General features: G+C 33.6%; 1 protein-coding gene across 1 annotated transcript in view; it reads right to left on the bottom strand.

Moving 5' to 3' along the window:
• Positions 1 to 374: 374 nt before the first annotated feature.
• Positions 375 to 20,674, bottom strand: part of LOC149806168 (sodium-coupled monocarboxylate transporter 1-like) — a 121,885-nt gene continuing 101,585 nt past the window's right edge. Inside the window, exons 11-15 of the mRNA XM_089951081.1 lie at positions 14,753 to 14,839; positions 7,965 to 8,233; positions 6,746 to 6,846; positions 5,281 to 5,399; positions 375 to 3,561 (exon numbers count right to left, since the gene is read on the bottom strand). Of these exons, the coding sequence (XP_089807207.1) occupies positions 3,280 to 3,561; positions 5,281 to 5,399; positions 6,746 to 6,846; positions 7,965 to 8,233; positions 14,753 to 14,839 (858 nt within the window). The 3' untranslated portion in view covers positions 375 to 3,279. The remainder of the gene's footprint in view (positions 3,562 to 5,280; positions 5,400 to 6,745; positions 6,847 to 7,964; positions 8,234 to 14,752; positions 14,840 to 20,674) is intronic.

The raw sequence follows: 20,674 nt of genomic DNA, 5'->3' as shown, positions 1-20,674 counted from the left end.
TCTTATGAAAGACAAATAATCAGCAAAAGCTATGAATTGTAATTCTATAAACACCATTTTCTCTGCAGTTGTATAGTAACCCTTAGACGCACACAAGATTAACAACATCATAAAAATCCAAAAAAACACGTTGCGTCTATAATTAGCTGTTGCAAATCAGCATGATGAAGCCATTTGGCTGTGTATACTGTTCATTAGATATTCAACTGAATTGTTGGCATAAACACAGAGGAATCGTAAGGCCTAATAGTTCTTGTTTATAAAATTGAAAACGAGCTCATTGAATGATATATTCAGTACAAGCATATTACTACAATGCATGAATACACTTTCTCTCCACTTTAACAAAATAATGATCACGACAGCAGTTCGATGATTTCGTTTTATTAGGAATTAAAACAGTTTCTAAAACTATTCTGGCTTTAAATGTTTCATATACTTAACAGCAATGGTATACATATATGTATAGAAAACAAAACAAATCTTTATCACAAACGAATTATGCGTTATGAAGTATACCTGAATATACTGATATGGGAATGAAACAAGAAACCTGCAGGTGTCCTGAATTGCTCATTGGCGAATGTTTCAATAAGATGCAGCCGGAAAAACCTTGCTAGAATTCTGACAGGATTCATTCATTTCTTGAGACTTAGATATGTTTCTATTGTTGTCACAATTGAAATAATTGGTATGCATTGATCATTCATGTGCACATATTATTACACAACATAACTACAGTTATATCGGTAAAACAAATATAATTAACAAGAAAACAAATTTCTCCATATCTTTTTAGTCACTTGCGGTTCTCAAAATAAAGTAATTATTTATTTTTCTCCTTAAGTAGGAATGGCCATTTTGTATAAAAATTATTTATCCGTTTGTTGCTATGGAAGCCATTTTGGCTTATGATTAGATAAACATGTTTTGTGGAACACAATTGAAAAAACTCATCTGCTAAGCATAATCTAACATGTCTCTACCTGTCCGGATGAAAAGTGAAAAATAGGTTCAAGAAGTGTTTGTTAAGGAAGCAAATCCATTGTTACAGATGAAACCTTATGGGTAGACTGTTGCTATGGAAGCAAATTCATTATTAGGGATGACACATTATAGGTATAATGTTGATATGGAAGCAAATCAATTGCTAGGGACAAAATCTTGTTGATAGAATGTTACTATGGAAGCATATCCATTGCTAGGGACGAGACCGTATTGGTAGAATGTTGCTATGGAAGCAAATCCATTGCTAGGGACGAGACCTTATGAATAGAATGTTGTTATGGAATAAAATCCATTGCTAAGGACGAGACCATATTGGTAGAATATTGCTATGGAAGAAAATCCATTGTTAGGGACGAAACTTTATGGATAGCATGTTGCTATGGAAGCAAATCCTTTGCTAGGGACGATACATTATGGGTATAATGTTGCTATCGAAGCAAATCCATTGCTATGGACGAAACCTTATTGGTAGAAAGTTGTTATAAAGCAAATCCTTTGCTAGGGACTAAACCTTATTGGTCGAATGTTGCTATGGGAGCAAATACATTGATAGGGAAGAAACGTTATTGGTAAAATGTTGCTATGGCTGTAAATCAATTGCTTGAGACGAGATCGTGTCGGTAGGATGTTGCTATGGAAGCAAATACATTGCTATGGATGAACCCTTATGGGTATAATGTTGATATGGAAGAAAATCCGTTACCTTATTGGTAGAATGTTACTATGGAAGCAAATCCATTGCTAGGCACGAGATATTATAATATGTCCCACTAAATATCGCCGTCAAATAAAAAAAACTTCGTACTTATGCTCAAAAAAGAAGTTTTGAAAAGTTTTGTTTTAAGTTTATATCAAGTGACATACTTTTAGTACTTTTAGGATAGCAATTCCGGACATTATTTTAGTAGATCATGCCCTAAACAATATCATAAAAGTATGTCATACATTATTTCTAAGCAACCATTCAGTCCATGAGCGCAGATAATTATTTCACAAAATGAATTTTGTGAGCCACGGCAATGCAAAGAGAACACTTTCGACAACGATTTGGAAAGAAATCCAATACAAATTATTATGCAAGATCAAAATGTATTCTGTCATGTTTAAAAAGTAAACAAATATTGATTGGTTTCTATGGAAGTAACATCAATATTAAGAAGTTACAACAAGCCACAGGTAGACTATACTAATTGTAATACAACCGTGCTAGGAAGGGAACTTTGACATACTTTTCCGACTTGCCTGTCCTGAGAAATACTCCTATTAAGTCCTTAATTAATATAATCCCATTCCTACTGGAAACGTCATTACTAGATTTTACACACGGGATCCTATATAAATCACGATATTGATATGGAAGCATAGTCTGAGCAGATCCTTGCTAAGAAGCACTCTTTCCAAACATTGCCACATATATGTTCGTACATTCTGGACAGGATATCGAAAAAAAAGATTTATACAGCTAGCCTCCATGGACACAAAGTTCGAAAAGAGGGAAAATCATTATTTCCGTAACCACCTTAACCTCAACTGTAGCAGAATGTCGCAGGAAAATGTCTACCAATTTAGATGATAATTGGTTTAACCGTGTTTCCAACAAAGTTGAGAATATATTGGATGCATTCAGGGTTAAATGTTTCCATGTCGATCGTACAGGACACTTATTTGGTGGAGAACATTTCTAACTAATGCTTTCCCATTTGCTAGATCAACATTGATTTCGTCGTTCCTGCAGAAGAGGAGACAATACTGGTATATACTAAGAAACGCTGTAACAAAATTTATTCCAGACTGACCAAGAAATTTCGAAAAGACCAAAATATATTATTTGCGGACAAACCGAGTATGTTAATTTGACCAGTGCAAAGTCAGATCATACCTTGAATACCTATTGATCAACTTCTGTATGTAGCTTCCAGACAGTATGATAATCTATTTCTTGCTGGCTATTCTAATAATCTTTTGATTAGGATGTACAGCTATAATAAGGAGTATAAAGCAAAACCACCCGTCCTGAATCTGAAAACTTGGTAGCGACAAGCTTCCTATAAATTCTTTTCGTGATCGATATAAATGGCATATGCATGTGAGTGTTTCTTACGATGCATACAATTTGTCTAACAGGCATGGGACGAAAAATATATTTACAGTTTAGTTGCAAATAATCGTGAATAAAATCGAGACAATCTTGCACCAAGAAATATGGAAAATGTTTCAAAAATTTAGCTAAGAACCCGGATAACTTTCTTTGGATAAATGTACAAAGGTCCATCATATTCTCCTATACATTTTAAGTTCAACTAGCGTTTGAGTGGAAGATCCGGGATTATTGCTATCAATTCCATTATTTCCTATATCAGGGCTACAACCATCATCATTATCATCATCGTGCTTCGTGTGTTTCTCGATGTGCCAGATCCCATTATCAGGATTCCTTTTATGATCCGATGTAGTTTGCTCCTTTTCGACAATTTCTATATTAAAATATTTGTCTACCTCGCTAGGTTGCAATTCATTTGCCGTATGGCTGTCATCGGATTTAAGGTGTTTAATCTGAAAACATATATAAGACAATGTTATAATTAAGACATGATGCAAGTATAGTCTGTGATTATATTTGTTGTTGTTGTGGGTTTGAAACGATTTACAGTGCATAATAGGCCATATTTGGCAGCCAGTATAACTGGTGGAGAAAGAACTCGGGAAAATTCGGTTGGAACCACCGATCCGTGGGAAAGTACTGGCATGAGTTCTCATAGAACCACATTGGCTGAATCGGAGACTCGAACATACGTGGAAAGATGTGAGATAACAATGATCGGTAAATGCGAGAGCTTTAGATCGGGGACAACCATGTTGGGATTAAACGTTAAACGAAGCTAAACGGGATAATAGACAAATCCAGGCAGTCATAGCCGCGTAACGTAGTAAGTATACTGCGTTTCACATATTGTTTCTCAGCTCTCATGACTGATTACAATAATATATCCGATCCAGTTTTCTGAATAACTGCTTCTCTGCATTTACGAAAATTAATTATTGCTGGTCAGAGGTGCTGTATGATTTAATGCGATGTGGACTGCAATGAATGAAATACAAACACTATTACTATCTTTGGGACACCTTTGAATGCAGTTCATTTTTTCATTATTGTTCTTTTCGGAAAGAGACTATTGGCATAAACCCTGTATGAATGACAACTGTCCATAAAGGATAAAATGAATAGCCGCTTGATTCCTATTTATAGACAAATCTAATTACAATCTATTTCGTCAGAGCTACAGGGATAGGATCTCTAATAATATTTTAGACACGTTTGTTAAAATTTGAAAAATGACAACATATAACGAGTGAAAAGGTCGATTCAAACGGTGCACTAAAATATCACCAACTTAATGACTAGTGTAGTGGATCTGAAGAAACCGTCATGAAACGAAAGTTTATAATTTTCTTTTTCTGCATATATGTTGAAATAATCCCACGACAGACAACAAAATTGTTAGGTTCAATACTTGTACCTTATATAATCAGTGTTTTGAAGTCTGATGCTAGTCTAGGTCTCTGCGTATTTAAAAGAGCTCGATAAATTGTATAAAAACAAGACACATCGCTATATATTCCTACATATTTTTAGATGATTCATCATCATCCATGTTAATGGGTTCCTAATTATATGTACATTCTTCTCATATTAAGTACGCCATAAATGTGTTAGCTACTGTTGGAAGTTCGTATTTCAGAAAGTAAATTAAAACTGAAAGCACAATTTTGTTCATTTCATTGTTCAAAGCATGGAACGGACTAAGCTTGGGCACAGTTGCTCAGTCCACGCCAGTTGCAAAATTCAAAATCAGTTACAAATGATGAAGTAAATGGCCATCTGGATGATCGAAACAATCTTGAAAAGCTTAAGCTTGTAAATATTTCTAGAAGTATTTAAATAAAAACTACTTTAAGTATGTAATTTTACATGCAATGATGTTATCCAGTTACAAGACCCCTTCAGTCTATGATTAACACTATTTACAAGCATTGATATGAACGTGTTAGGTACTTTCTCTTTTAAAAAGTCTCCTACCTTTGTGTAGGCCACTTGTTATGGTTTAGGAAAAACGTTTTCTATTGCCGAGACTATCACAAGTATGGATACAAGTCAAATGGGTTGAAAAAAGGATGTTAAACTTGCAAGTTCATCTCCATTATCAGTATTATTATTCATCAATGATAATCGTCGATGAATCTCTTAAACTTCAACTTGTTATAAATTAGTACCATATCATATCTGACGCCAAATCTCAAAGGTTTGAGAATTTTTTCCGGTAGGAAGGGAAAAAGTATATCAAACAGTGGAGCCATCAGCCTGGGATCCATTTCGCTGGCCTTGGTCCGACCTGCGATGTAAAACAAAAATTTAATACTTTTTTAATGTGTCTTTCTTGGTGTGTTTGAATGCTTGAAACTGTATCACTATTAAACCACTATTCTACTCCACAAACGTTGATACTGGGCCTTCAGATTTAATATGGGCCTTCAAATTTAATATGGGCCAAAAACATTAGTCTTAAATAAATATAATTCTTCGCAAAATTAAGAAAACTTGATATGCACGAAAATGAATCACTTCACAGTATTCAGTCACAAGGGCGTAAACCATATGTTATGTCACCATCATTATTTAAATAAATATTTGTATTATATCCCTTATGCATCATTAAGAGCTTGTTTCATATTCTGATATTATGTATTTTAATCAAAAGGTCTGTTTGACCTTTAAAAATATGAGTACTGCGAACAGTGCTGTTTATGCACAGAGAGTGTTGAATAGTTCTCCGTGTAGAAACAATTAGGTATTAAGCGCCTTTGCAGACGATAAACCTTTGGTCATGGTATGGTGTTTTGAACAAAACCTGCTGTTACGATTCAAGCACTCTCTTGTTACACTCACCAATAACTTTTAGCCACAACATATATAGGTTTGTTTATTGCTCCAAGTGCAAGTCAACCACAATGTTTCGCAAATGAATTTACTCCAGAACAAATGCTGTATAATATTTATCCTTATGACTCTAAAATCAATAGGCTTCCTTTTCATTTTAACGTGCAATCAACCTATCAGTTTTCTTCACTGTAATTGGTCTAGAACTATTGTTATTATGCAACAACAATTTGTAGTCTTTCAGTAACAATGATCTAGTCCTTTGACGTGTTTTACCATAGAAGTGTAAGCCACCTGTAATCTTTATTGAAGGTGCATGGCAGAAATATTAAAATGTTTGCACTAGCAATTTTTCGTTTTGTAGCCCCAGTGACCTTAGCCATTGACCAGTTGACCCCACAAATCAATTCACGTTTCCTTACTCCATCGGCGAGCGATCTACTACGTCCGAAGAACTATGCGAAAATCATGTTTCACCTGTTCAATTCCAGTGACTTTGATTTTTCAAAATACCTTTTTCTTATTGTCCCGAAGTCACGTGCACAAATAAAGCGTAGCCAAGGCCAATGAGGTAAAACTAAATCTAATTCTGCGGAAACAAATTAAGGAAAAAGACGGACGGGCGAAACGATTAACAACACTATACACTGTGCCTTTTGCTTGTATCAGAATATTCAAGATCTGGGTCAAATTGGATAAAATATTTATCTCGTAGACATGGTCTGATTTCTTAACTAACAAAAGTAAACTTAGTCATACTTCAAGAAGAAATAATAATGGAAGAATAACATCGGTCGATACCTGTTAGAAAACTGACTATTAATCCTATGACCACAGCGGTAAGCACTGCTGTAGCACTGTACCAGATGTAGGACAAAGTATACAATTTGTAAAGCGGCCCACTGAAATTATAAATAAAATGTTTTATGCAACAGCTGAAACACTGACACTGTGAAAACAATATAAAATTTTGAATACTAGAAAGACGAATATGACAAAACAAGGAGCACATACAAACATGCACAAAACTGACAGAAAAGCATCCCTACAGCTCATTAGGTTCTTTAAAAAATATAATGAGTTATTTATACACTAAGGGGAAAAGAGCCCTCACAAAATTTGACGACAACTTTAACTATTAAATGTCCACATTCTGAAATTTGCAAAGTCCAAATTGTCTATGGAAAAAGGCATATTTTAGGTTATATTTTACAGTTTTTAAAAAAGCCAACATTACTAAAAGCAAAGATTAAATAGAAAAATTCCTCCCAAGGTTCATCTATCTGTCTGTTTGTGCTTTTGTAAACTCGCAATTGAGTTGTTTGCGTTGATGTGACGGAACGAAGGGACTAAATGAAGACTGCACATCAAGACGAGTTGGTGAGGAATAACATTGAAATGTGTTTGTATGATATCGAATTTATGTTTTTCAGGTTCATGTAGACTTTACACAGAATGTATAGCTAGGAACGTTATGACTTGCATGCAAGTAAAATATATGATCTGAATACAAACAAAATATGTGATTTGTCATGCAAGTAAAATATGTGATTTGTCAAGCAAGTAAAATATATGATTTGTGACGCAAGTAAAATATGTAATTTGTCATGCAATGTCCTATAAACGTCAGATTACGCTTTGCTTAGATACATTTAATGAGTTATTTGAGTCGATAGGACAAAAACAAAAGGACGAAATGAAAACGTTCCGACTGTATACCCAAAGGAAGATGGGGAAGGGGGAACACTTAAAGATATTCGTATGATATGCAATGTATATTTCGAAGGTATAGATATGTATATGTACATACTAATGGTCTTGTAGTTCCTGACAGTACTGACCATCTATTTTCTAAAACACTATACTGATTTTGCACCTCCGTAATTAATTGTTTTAAAGACTCGAAATGCTTTTGTGACTGAAGGGATTTGTTTTATTAACACAAGCATATTGTGTTTTGTTCTTTAGATGTTCAGAAGACAATAATTCTAAATTATTCATTGTCCACTCAAGCACTTACTGCTCCACTTCAGCTGAGGAAGAGATTGCAACGGTAGATATTGCCAGTGTGGCATTATGGGTAAGCTCCATCGTAGTGGATATCACAGAAGATGATGTGGTGCTGCTTATGTTGAACAGGGATGTAACAGACGCAGCTGTCGTTGTCAGATTCCAGTTACATTGTGACAAGTCTACGGGAGACTTTGGTATCGCAGGTTTAACTATCTGAGTGCCGACCCCGATCCAAAACATGAAGGCAAGGCTGCACAGCAAACCGGCATAGGCACCCTATTGGATAGGATGTCCAAAAATGTATTGTTTCTTAGAATTTAAGAGCTAGGTTCCTGGTTCATGTTTTGAATTGAATGGTATTTGAAAACAGAACAGATATAAACAGAAGAACAATTACAACATATCATAAAAAGAAAACACGCCCTTTACACCATGCCTTTATTGTTGCTTAAAAAAGTTGAAAAAAGGAAATCAGTCTCTCTTTCTCTCGTCATCTTTTTATCTATCTATCTATATATATCTTATATATATCTTATATATATATATATATATATATATATATATATATATATATATATATATATATATATATATATATATATATATATATATATATATATATATATATGTATGTATGTATGTATGTATGTATGTATGTATTAACTGTAACGTTACTACAATACAGAGAATTATTATGTTAAGAGATGGATCGCTTTCTTCTACGAAATGTGTTACATATAATTTTATGTATGGTCTTGGCACATAAAAAATGAAAAAAAAAGTATAACCTGCTCACAATTTATATCAGTAAATATTGCAATATAGAATTGTCAGATGTTGGGAGATTTCAAGGTATTTACTGTACGTTTCTATTTCTACAAAATACAAATATTCAGAATACTTAAAATACACAATACATTGGTTGCTGTTATATAGGGTTTTAACGCCATTTTTCAGCACAAGATAGGCTATACATGGCGGTCAGTATTAATGGTGGAGGAAAAACCCGGGAAAACCCCAGAAAGAACCACCGACCCTAGAGAAGCTACCGGTTACAATACATTGGAAATAGAAAGCTTTCCTACGGACTACCTGTGAATATGAATGATCGCCGAGTCCATATACTGCTAATTTGTTGGGGAGGGGGGTAGTTGTATTTAATAATATTAATTTCCAGTTAACCTTGGATGGAATGAAAATAGACAATACTGGCAACAAACTTAGCATGAAAATAACGATTAACAATTACATATTTACGCTGATTAATATTTATGGACCGAACAGAGACAGTCCAGACATTTACCTTGAAATGAGAAAAATATATTTAATTTTAAAATGATTATGTTGCAATTGGTGGAGATTTCAATATTGCTATGGATCATGGATCCATATATATATATATATATATATATATATATATATATATATATATATATATATATATATATATATATATATATATATATAATTTGAGTTTTATTAATGTCAATATCCAAGAGATAAACAATATGTGCAAAGAATATGATTTAGGCGAATTATGGAGGATACACAATACAGAGATCGATGGGTATACTTGGAGGCAAAGTCATCCAGTAAATCAAGCCAGAATGGACTTATTGTTTTGTGATTTCAGAAAATGTATTTACAATTATTGACCATAGGCATGTCGAACCAACTGATCATTCTTTTGTAATAATTATCATAACTTTCAAAAGGAAATTAAAAGGCAACCACTCCGGAAATTATTTAACATCACAAAATATGTTAGAAGAGTAAAAAATGATTTCGCAGAAGTTAATTATCAGAAATTATGTGATGAACAAATCTATACGTTTTCGACTATGCCTTTATCTTATTTTAAATGTGTAGAAACAATACATCCAGTTGAAATATGAGGAGCAACAATTTAATATGCATTTTTATATAAATTTCAAAAAATAAAAAAACTTGTATCGACAGTAACAGCTGCTAGTTTAGAAACTACAAACAGTGTCATTGAAGTGCCGAAACTGCTGTAAAATAGCGTCAGAAGATATGAGGAAGAAAATGGGGTTGAAGTGAGGAAATTGAGCAAATATTTATTTCTGAAACTTGGACCATATACATTATATAATTAAAAAGATACCACCTAGTGTACTAAGCAAATGTCCTTTTAAAGCCAGTCATCAGCAAATGTTGGATTAAGAACAACTATTGTATATGAATGTCAGTAAATATCGTTCAGTTGATCCTGGCAATTCTGAAAGACGCAAACGTGAGAAAAGCTCAGATTGGATGCTTTCTCTAAAGAATTTTATAAAGTTGTTTGGAATGATACCTGACAGTTTCTAGAAACGGCCATTAACTCTGCGTATGATCATGTTGAATTATCTCCCACTCAGAAAGATGAGTTATTATATGCATGCCAAAGGATGATAACCGTAATCAGTACATTTTAAACTGGAGACCGATTTAACTTCTAAATGTACCAAACAAGTTGCTTCTGCATGTATTGCAAACAGAATTAAAATTTAAGAATCAAACAGGGTTTCTAAATGGACGATTCATTGACGAGGAAATTAGAAACTTATATGTTTTTACGATAAAAACACAACATTCCTCGAATGTTTCTTTTGGTTGATTTTGAAAACGTATTTGACTCTACCGCATGTCCATTTATTGATAATGATGTGCATTTTTTAAATTTTATGAACCAATGACAAATTTGATTAAACTGTTGTATTGTAACATCAAATGATGCGTAATTCTTAATTGGTAAAGTTTCCAACTGAATTGGTATAGAAAGAGAACGTAGACGGGAATCCAGTCTCCATATTTATTTGTATCCTGAGTGCAAAGAGTTTAGCCCATATGATACGACAAATATCACTATTTGGGAAATTAAGATAGCTATATATCCTATATCCTTTCAAAGTATGCTGACGATAAATTCATAAAGCGTTCAGCTATCTCTAAAATTGACCATCTTTTGCTATCATTAACACTTCCATCCAAGCAATTACTTTGTGAACCGAATAAATTCTTTTAGAGGTTTGTACGGCATGGATAAGAAGACAAATTCAAACAAAAACATTTCTGTGAAGGATTATCATGAGGGGAATTGAATATGATTTATATATTTATGTTTCTGAATACGTCAAAACTTACTGGCTTCGAATATTATCTGATGGGTCTAAATGAAAAATATTTCTTACAAATTGCAGTATAAAATATTAATAATTACTTTTCATATGGAACACAGTTTCTAATTCAGTGAAAAAGGATCTTAACACAATATGACATGTCGTCTTTGAAACATATTGTAATAAATTTGGAGTATGCGCATTTGGTTATGGCGCCCCTTTTTAAAGAATTCTTAGATTTTTGTGATTACTTGTCTGATTATTAGAATTCAGTGCAATAGAAATATTCCTTTGCCCGAAATAATTAACCACTTACTAGGAACAAACGTCACGGAGTAAAGTGTTAGTGAGTTTCCATGATGCCATGGTTAACTAGTAGTGGGTTCAGGTCCAAAATGAGTGTCCATGTTATATTAAAGTCCCTGCTAAAATCTAGTGGTGTACATTGATGGTGTGACTGCAGTGGCAGTATTTACGGTAGGAAACCGGTAAATTACACAATGAAATCAGTAAAAAGGGACTCGGCAGATACCGTTTATGTTACCATTGTGGCAAATGTAGTGCAGTTATACTATCGGAAAGTGCCTGGAAACCATAGTTTGACTGGCCTAAGATGGCGTAGTTAAAATAGTTCCCCGTGTTAAGGGACAGTTGCATAGCTTCTACGGCGAGAACTTATGGCGGTACGGAAACCTAACGAAGAGAGGCCATGCGGGTGTGCGGTTGGTGGATGTTTGGCAGGTTGTGAGATTTGTGGTCTTGAATTGACTAGAGTAAAATTTTTGTGTAGAACGGACACTTCGGGGTTTCTAATTTACATCTGAAGTTGTATGGAAGTTTTTGGAAATTTAGGGTAAACTTATGACTTCTAGCGGGAATCGAGCCAGTGTTTGACACCGCTTGGTCAAGTAAGGACCCCTGGCTTGTAACAATATTTAGACCAGACTATTTCATCAACACAAAAAAAAAAACCAGAGCTGAAACGATTTTAGATACATAAACTTGGTATAATCCTTGTATTAAAATAGATGGATAAAGTGTGTATTACAAAGCACGATTTCATAAAAGCATTACGTTCGAGAAATATTTGATTAATGCTGATGGTTTCTGGATAGGTATTGATTTAATGCTGATGGTTTCCGGATAGGTATTGATTTAATGCTGATGGTTTCCGGATAGGTATTGATTTAATGCTGATGGTTTCTGGATAGGTATTGATTTAATGCTGATGGTTTCTGGATAGGTATTGATTTAATGTTGATGGTTTCTGGATAGGTATTGATTTAATGCTGATGGTTTCTGGATAGGTATTAATTTAATGCTGATGGTTTCCGGATAGGTGTTGATAGTATTCAAATCAGATTATCATTAACATCACTTCAATTGATTTTAAAATCCTTTTATAAATATTACTGCGTATACTATTATCAGAAATGAGAAATGATGTGGAGGCATGTGCAAAACGTTTGAATTACTCTATTTAGAAGATGATTTGCAGAAATGATTGATGATTTAAGAATCTATGGTAATAAGAAAAGTAAAATGAAAGAGCGAAAATCAACAAGTTTTGTCAAATTTATAATATAATTTACTTCCCTAAAATACACAGCGAAAAAGTAAAATTAACTTAAAATATGGTGAATGAATTCCTAAAGTCCTAAATGCTCTATCAATTCCGAAAGTATAGAGTAATCAAAATAGGTTCCAAAGGTATTCTGACTGATGTCTTGTTTTCTACTGATGTCTCAACAGTATGGAAGAATGCTTATGATATGATCCAAACGTGTCTTTCAATAAATTCACAGTAATCCATGATAGGTATTAAATATCTTAAGGTCTTTAGGTAAATTCACAGTAATCCATGATAGGTATTAAATATCTTAATGTATTTAGGTAAATTCACAGTAATCCATGATATGTATTAAATATCTTAAGGTCTTTAGGTAAATTCACAGTAATCCATGATAGGTATTAAATATCTTAATGTATTTAGGTAAATTCACAGTAATCCATGATAGGTATTAAATATCTTAATGTATTTAGGTAAATTCACAGTAATCCATGATAGGTATTAAATATCTTAAGGTCTTTAGGTAAATTCACAGTAATCCATGATAGGTATTAAATATCTTAATGTATTTAGGTAAATTCACAGTAATCCATGATAGGTATTAAATATCTTAATGTATTTAGGTAAATTCACAGTAATCCATGATAGGTATTAAATATCTTAAGGTCTTTAGGTAAATTCACAGTATTTGATTTACAGGTATTATTGTAGTTAATCGGAAATATTTTTAGCACTGCAATTCCAACGAGTAATTCATTTAAATAAATAAACAAATGAATTCGTCTCAAAGAAATATTCCAAGACGGGAGTTTACTATTAAGAATTATTATTTCTACGTTATAATTCTATTATGTAGATTACTAAAACGCAATTGAAAGATTAGCACATTAATTCGTGAAGGATCCGATCTCATAAACAACAGCTTGTTTTTCTAGAACTCATGTGCTGAAATTAGATCACGTGATCTTTTTTTTTTGTTTCATAGCGTTACTAAACCTTGAAGCCCATGAACAAATCAATGTGAGCAATAATTTTTTTAACTAACCTACTTTTACTCTCTCAATTCTCAGTTTCTTTTCTTTCATATAAGGGCCAAAAATTAAATATATCTTTATATATATATATATATATATATATATATATATATATATATATATATATATATATATATATATATATATATATATATATATGCTTTATGGTTGAAATATTGTACCAATAAATATGTGTTACGTCTATGCTACATATAATTTTATGTTAATAAATCTTTTGTAAAAATTAGTTCCACTTCAGATAGATATAAATTAATTTATTGTCCAATCTTAAAGATCTGCTACTAAAAATAGAAACTTATAGTAGTTAAAATGGCCATAAATATACATCATGGACACATTATATCGTAGCTCCCAAAACAAATCTTGGCCTTTTTTTCCTAATATTTTGCTGATAATTTCCAATTGTAAATGGTAGTACGGAGTGGAGATCTTACTTACAATGGACAACAACTTTCCTTTGATTGATCAAAATACTCACTTTTGATTGGTCAGAATATTTGCGAGTAAGATCCGAAACTGGGAAAATTTTACAGCGTTAAAACTGATATCTTTTCTTTTTCCAGATTGTAATGAACTTTATTTAATATGGAAAATGTACAGTCATTGGGAAAAGACTAAAATTCAATGCCATATTAAAATTCTACGGATGATTTTACAAACAACAAATAAAATTATGGGTAATCTTACATAAAGAATCACTTGAATCTAATAGAATAGTTGCAGAATGTAATATACAATGTGTTTGTACGCATTGATCATTTGAAACTAAAAACGTGTCCGACTTTGTCTAACATAATTTCCTTTCTGTAAGCTTGATTGACTGAAGAATGTGCAATACATTTGAATGTGTTATTCGAAGTGCTGAGGACATCAGATTTGCTGTATTCCAGTTTCGGATTGTTCGATCTTTCAAGTTTTCTCGCAGTGGTAGAATGAGACGGGATCTAACAAGTTATTTCGGTGATACCTAATTTTGGAGTGGTCAAGATTTCATTTATCAAAGTTTCACTGCAGTTCAAATGCAACCGAAAATGGAAGATATACTTACATAGGCATTTGCCCAAGGAAATATCATCCCTAGGGTGAAGATACCCAAAAGAGGGCCACCGATCATACCGAACAAGGACAAAGCAGCCTGGAATGTATGAAGAAAAAAGCTATCAATCATGTGTTGGAAATTTAATGTTTGCCAGCTGATAAGGCTCTAAATAACCGAACGTTTTTAGATGGCTCGACATCCAAGCCGGATATTATATTTGGAGAACATATTGGCCTTTGTAAATTTTTTTAGTCTCTGACTTTTGATCTTTTGCCTGTGTTCAAAACCTTACAGTATATATATATATATATATATATATATAGAGAGAGAGAGAGAGAGAGAGAGAGAGAGAGAGAGAGAGATATGACAAAATTAATATGTCCATATGCTGGATAATTAATAGATATAAACATTAGTTAATGCAAGAGAAATATATCCATGCATTATTAGACTTAGATGAATGGATCTGTTTCTGATCGTCTGTTACATCAACTAATATATATATATATATATATATATATATATATATATATATATATATATATATATATATATATATATATATATATATATATATATATAGTATGGTTTTGCGATACCCATGTACAATTAGGACTGTTGCCCGCTTTTCGTTTTTGATGTTCATTTTTGGAACATGATAAACTATAGGTGTACCTCGTGTATTTCAAACTATATACGTGTCTTTCATTTCACGTCGTGAGAAACATCGCTGATGCATTAAAAACCCTAAATTTGTCAATTCGACACGGATAATTCAGTAATATGGTGGAACTGAGGGGCAAACTTTCAAGTTTGATAGCGGTCCTAACTACTCCGATGTTTGTCGGATGATGGCGCAAATTTAAATGGACAAAGGTGTTCGTTATGCATCATAGCTATTTCATTTCAGTTAATGAAGTTCAGGAAAAATTATTGTACAGAAGCAAATTTCGTTACGGAAAGTGACGTGATATAAGTTAAGTACTAGCAGGGGCATAACTGATTCCATTTATTTAAAAGCTCGTCACTAGATTGGCTAATGACCCAGCGAAATCATTCCATACAGCCCGTCTGTGATATCATGGGATGCTGCATATAACACGATACAAATATGGCGCCCAAATTTTCACTACCATTGATCTAATTTATAGCTTTTTCAGGACATATGCGGCCGTTACGGGGAATAACTACATGGTTGGACGATTGTACGTAACAGATTTAATCGGTTAGTACCTTACGGAACGTCAGCACAATAAAGGCTATATGGTGCCTATTTAAAGTAAAGTAAAAAATTCAAATATGATGACATAGAAATTAATGTAGCACTTGCAAGCCTCTGGAAATTTCTACTCGTTTTTCAGTCGAACCACTATTTGCAACTGTACGGTGTAATTCAGTCCAATCACTACTTGTAACTGTACGGTGTTGTTCGTTCCAATCACTACCCGCAAATGTACGTTTTTGTTCAGTCCTATCACTAATTGCAACTGTACAGTTTTGTTCAGTCGAATCACTACCTGCAACTGTACGGTGTTGTTAAATCAAATCGCTATATGCAACTGTATGGTGTTGTTCAATCCAATCACACCCTTATAGGCTGGCATGAATTTGGCACTGACTTGTGTAAAAATGAGTACGTAAATGGACAAAAAATGCATTTATTCTTTGTTACTATTGTAACTACACATATTACCATCCCTTTATTGATTCATAATTTAATGCTTTATTTCAGATGTTTTAAAGAGCTGGCCAGTTGTGCCCAGTAAACAATGTTGGTAAGAAGGGTAGCACGTTTCTATATCTCAAGCACTCAGTAATTACAGATACTACACGATACTTTGTTTTAACGGACGATATTTGCATATAATTCTCTAAAATGAGGGTTGATGGCGAGGGACTATTTTATTTGTACAGAGTCAGTTCTTTCGCCAGGGTACTACTCGACACACGTTATTTGCCCATCTTCTTAGAAGGCAACATAGCTTCATGAATGGGCTCTTAATAGTAATCATCATCATTACAGCCTTGTCCCTAAACCTCCTGAGGAATATCCATGAGTTCCTCATATGCTTAATGAAGTCTTTCATGCTAGTTTTTAAAATGCTATATAAATAGTGTTTGATCTACGTTTTAGACTTGCGGTGCTAAAATCAAAAGCAATATATATTGGAATGACAACAACAAATTATAAGATTTGAATGCATAATCATTGAAGGATGTGCAATCATGTATGTTGAAATGCTAGTTGATTGTTGCGTTGTGACTTTCACCAATTAAACATTGGGATTATATCCTAATAAAATTCCAACACATTGATGTCCAAGTGGGTATCATGATGAACGAGCGACATATATTTATATAATCTAGGTTTGCTGTAGCGACAAATATCTTCCTGTCTGGTTCTCAACATACATCTGCTACAATGGATGTTGTGATTCAAAACAGCTATCTCATTCATAATCGTCATGTTTATTGTAATAGTTGTATTTATCTGTAAGCATGATACAAGCTAGATGATAATTGCATAAGCACATTATGGTGTACTGTGCCGAAACGCTATATACACCCCGCCTGTGTACAGGATTATAACGTTATATACACCCCACCTGTGTACAGGATTATAACGTTATATACACCCCGCCTGTGTACAGGATTATAAAGTTATATACACCCCGCCTGTGTACAGGATTATAACGTTATATACACCCCACCTGTGTACAGGATTATAACGTTATATACACCCCACCTGTGTACAGGATTATAACGTTATATACACCCCGCCTGTGTACAGGATTATAACGTTTAGGCACAGTACATCACAATGTGCCTATGCAATTATCTTCTAGCTTGTATCATGCTTACAGATAAATACAACTATTACAATAATCATAACTGTTGGTACATTTTGCATACATTCAAAACTTTACCATGGTTCTTATCTATACATAGCTATACAGACACATCTATAATTACATTGTTCGGCAGTGTTACTATTCAAAGCAGACTGGCGACATGCATATACCATCAAAATTAGTTCCTGCGTAACGTCATAATACTTGCTACTTCATTAGTTATGCTTTCCAAGGTTTTGAGAAGTAGAATCATGGTAACATGAATCACGTGTACACGTCTACCGAATGATACCTTATTCAGTGTTTGTAAAGCTAAATATAAGAAGTAAATTTTTCTCAACTTGAGAACAAAGCAGTCTTACCATTTGTTTCTTAAACACGATACAATAGTCCTGAAATGACATACCTTTAATTAAAGAAATAATCTGTTATATTGTCCGGTTCAACCAGTGCCAAGGTTTTTAGGACGTTGTCCAATCGAACATGTGCCTTTGTTCCTCTGTATAAATTATTATTACGGTGAAGGTTTTATGTATGCAAAATTTACCAGCAGTAATGACTATTTTCTGCTGTATTAAAATATAAGTTGCTTACAAATGAGACAAGCTAGAAGATAAATGTTTCTGACAGTTGCAGAGCACACTATGATGTACTGTTACAGGAGATTTTCATATACCAATGTCAGGTACAAGATTAGGAATGAGCTAGCTGCTTTGAATCACCATATACATACTGGCAGAGTGTACTTAGAAACAACAAGAGGAGATGGCGTATGTCATTTTACTACAGCAATATATATCTTGATGAGAAAAAGGTGGAAATCTAGGAAGATACTGCTCGAACAGTTGCTTATTCCTTGACTCACAAAGTTTCATTTGTCAATAAGTCCTCTTCTCAGTACCGTTTTGGTAACAAATTATATCAGTCTGATTTAAGCACGTCCTCATCTGGCACGACATTTAGAAATAAAACTTCTAATATGACTGATTGGAAATCCTTATATCTTCCTACGTGGAATTAATGTAAGAAGGGCATTTTACTTCTGATTACTACATATTAAAAATAAGCAACAGAGCTATTTCGAATGCTCTTATTTCTAAGAGGTCAATGACATGGTCTGGTACATTGGTTGGATCAAAGAAGACCCGATCTGATTACATTATGGAGAATTACGAAATATTCGTGTCGAAAGGTTCTTTATCAAGTATTGGTAATTCTGTCAAGCCTATCCCTAGCACAATATAAATGGACAAACGAGCTTCTCAGTGTCTTTTAGTATCAGGTAACGTCCTTTGTCTGAGAGGTCTTCCTCAGGGAGTAATTTTACTCTACATTTTGTCAATTTGATATCAGACTCAGTATCAGGACCCGTGGCTGTCGGAGCAGCAACTTCGTTACCCATCAAAAGCATTTATGTTTTTGTCAAGCAAAAACCTAGCTAGATATAAGGTCCTATTTAATCCAGTTGTTATTGACAAGCCGGTTTTGTATCAAAACGTTTATCTTGCTTAGAATGAAATCCCTGATTTGTGTCCTTCATATTTAGTTACTATAGCCATGGAAACATGAGCTCTTGAGAATGAGGCTAATCAGGAAATTATTCCGTTAGCTGACACATGTATTGGTCAGGCTTTTGATGAGGTCAAGTTTGTCCTAAGTAATGGTAAAAAATGGAGTCATTATGATAAAATGGAGACAACCTGCGGCTCCCGCAGGTGACGAGTAGTTAGTGAGCTATTTATCGCTCCGAAGTCATGTCAACAAGAAATTCTTAGTCTAGCTCATGAAACTCCCTTGGCGTGTCATTTTTTTAGTCACCAAGGATTATCGCAAGATCTTGGGACCATTTTAATTGGCCAAAAATAAAATTTATGTTTCTAAACAATGTAGGTCCAATTACGCTTGTCAAATGGTAGGAAACCCGGATAAGAAGAGGCATTAAAAAGAAATTCAATATTTGACGGAGAATGATTTCTTAAAAGCGTGTAAATGTAATCTGAGTTCATCGTGTATTATTATGCCTAAACCAAATAATACTTACCGTTAGTGTCCTGACTATCGAAAATTGAACAATGTCACCAAAACGAATTCATTTGCAGTGTCAGTAATCGATGACTGGAAATGCTAAATGTTTCCACGATTGACCTTTTACAAGGATTCTGGCAAATTTCATTACGGAAAAAGCAAAAGAAATCTCGACAGTTGCAACTCTTGATGAATATAAAGTGATGCCCTTTTATATTAAAATTCCCCGTCTACATTCCAGCGTTTGATGAACTTGATAACATCTTGATAACAAGTGTGATACGTACATCAGTGACATCATCATCTACAACGACACCTTGAAACATCATTTGTAAACCATTCATAAATTCTTTGCGTGACTCAAACATGCAAATCTAAAAATTAATTTACGTAAAAGTGAGTATTGCCGTTCTTATTTGCATTTTAGTACATGTTGTGAAACACGGTCAAGTTAAACATATAGTCGTAAATTTCATGTCTATCTCAGAAGTAACTCTGCCTATCAGTAAAACGCGACAGATTCAATTCTTTGGTATCGCTGGATATTAGATCTCAATTTGTTCCATAACTGCTAAACCTCATACGAAACGTAATGAGAAAGGAATGTAATTTATATTGGTCACACAAAAATCCCAGGCGGCTTTTAATTAATTAAAGTCCATATTTAAGAGTACACCAGTTCTTTCAGCTCCAAGTTTCAGTCAGCTATTTATAGGTCTGCTGGTGCAAGAGGGTTGGTGGAGTATTGATTCAAGGAGACAAAACAAATCGTGGATCACCAAGGGTGTCATTTTTCAAACGAACCACAATATTGACAGAGAAATTATTTCAGAAACAAGAAGGAATCTTTTGCTTTGATATTGGCTTTGTATCATTTTGAGGTGTTTATTAGTTCATCTCCTTCCTCGATTATTGTATTCAGTGATCAGAACTGCCTTACAGTCGTTAACAAAAGGAAAAACAAAAATCAGAGATTGATGAGGATTAGTTTAATGGTTCATAAATACAATATGATGTATGTAAATTTCCATTAAGAGTTTTCAGAAAATGCTTT

Source organism: Sinohyriopsis cumingii, chromosome 2 (genome assembly GCF_028554795.1).
Source record: "Sinohyriopsis cumingii isolate HCF-2022 chromosome 2, ASM2855479v2, whole genome shotgun sequence".
Lineage (NCBI taxonomy): Eukaryota > Metazoa > Mollusca > Bivalvia > Unionida > Unionidae > Sinohyriopsis > Sinohyriopsis cumingii.
Note: the sequence above shows the minus strand (reverse complement) of the source record. Positions and strands in the feature narration are given on the sequence as shown.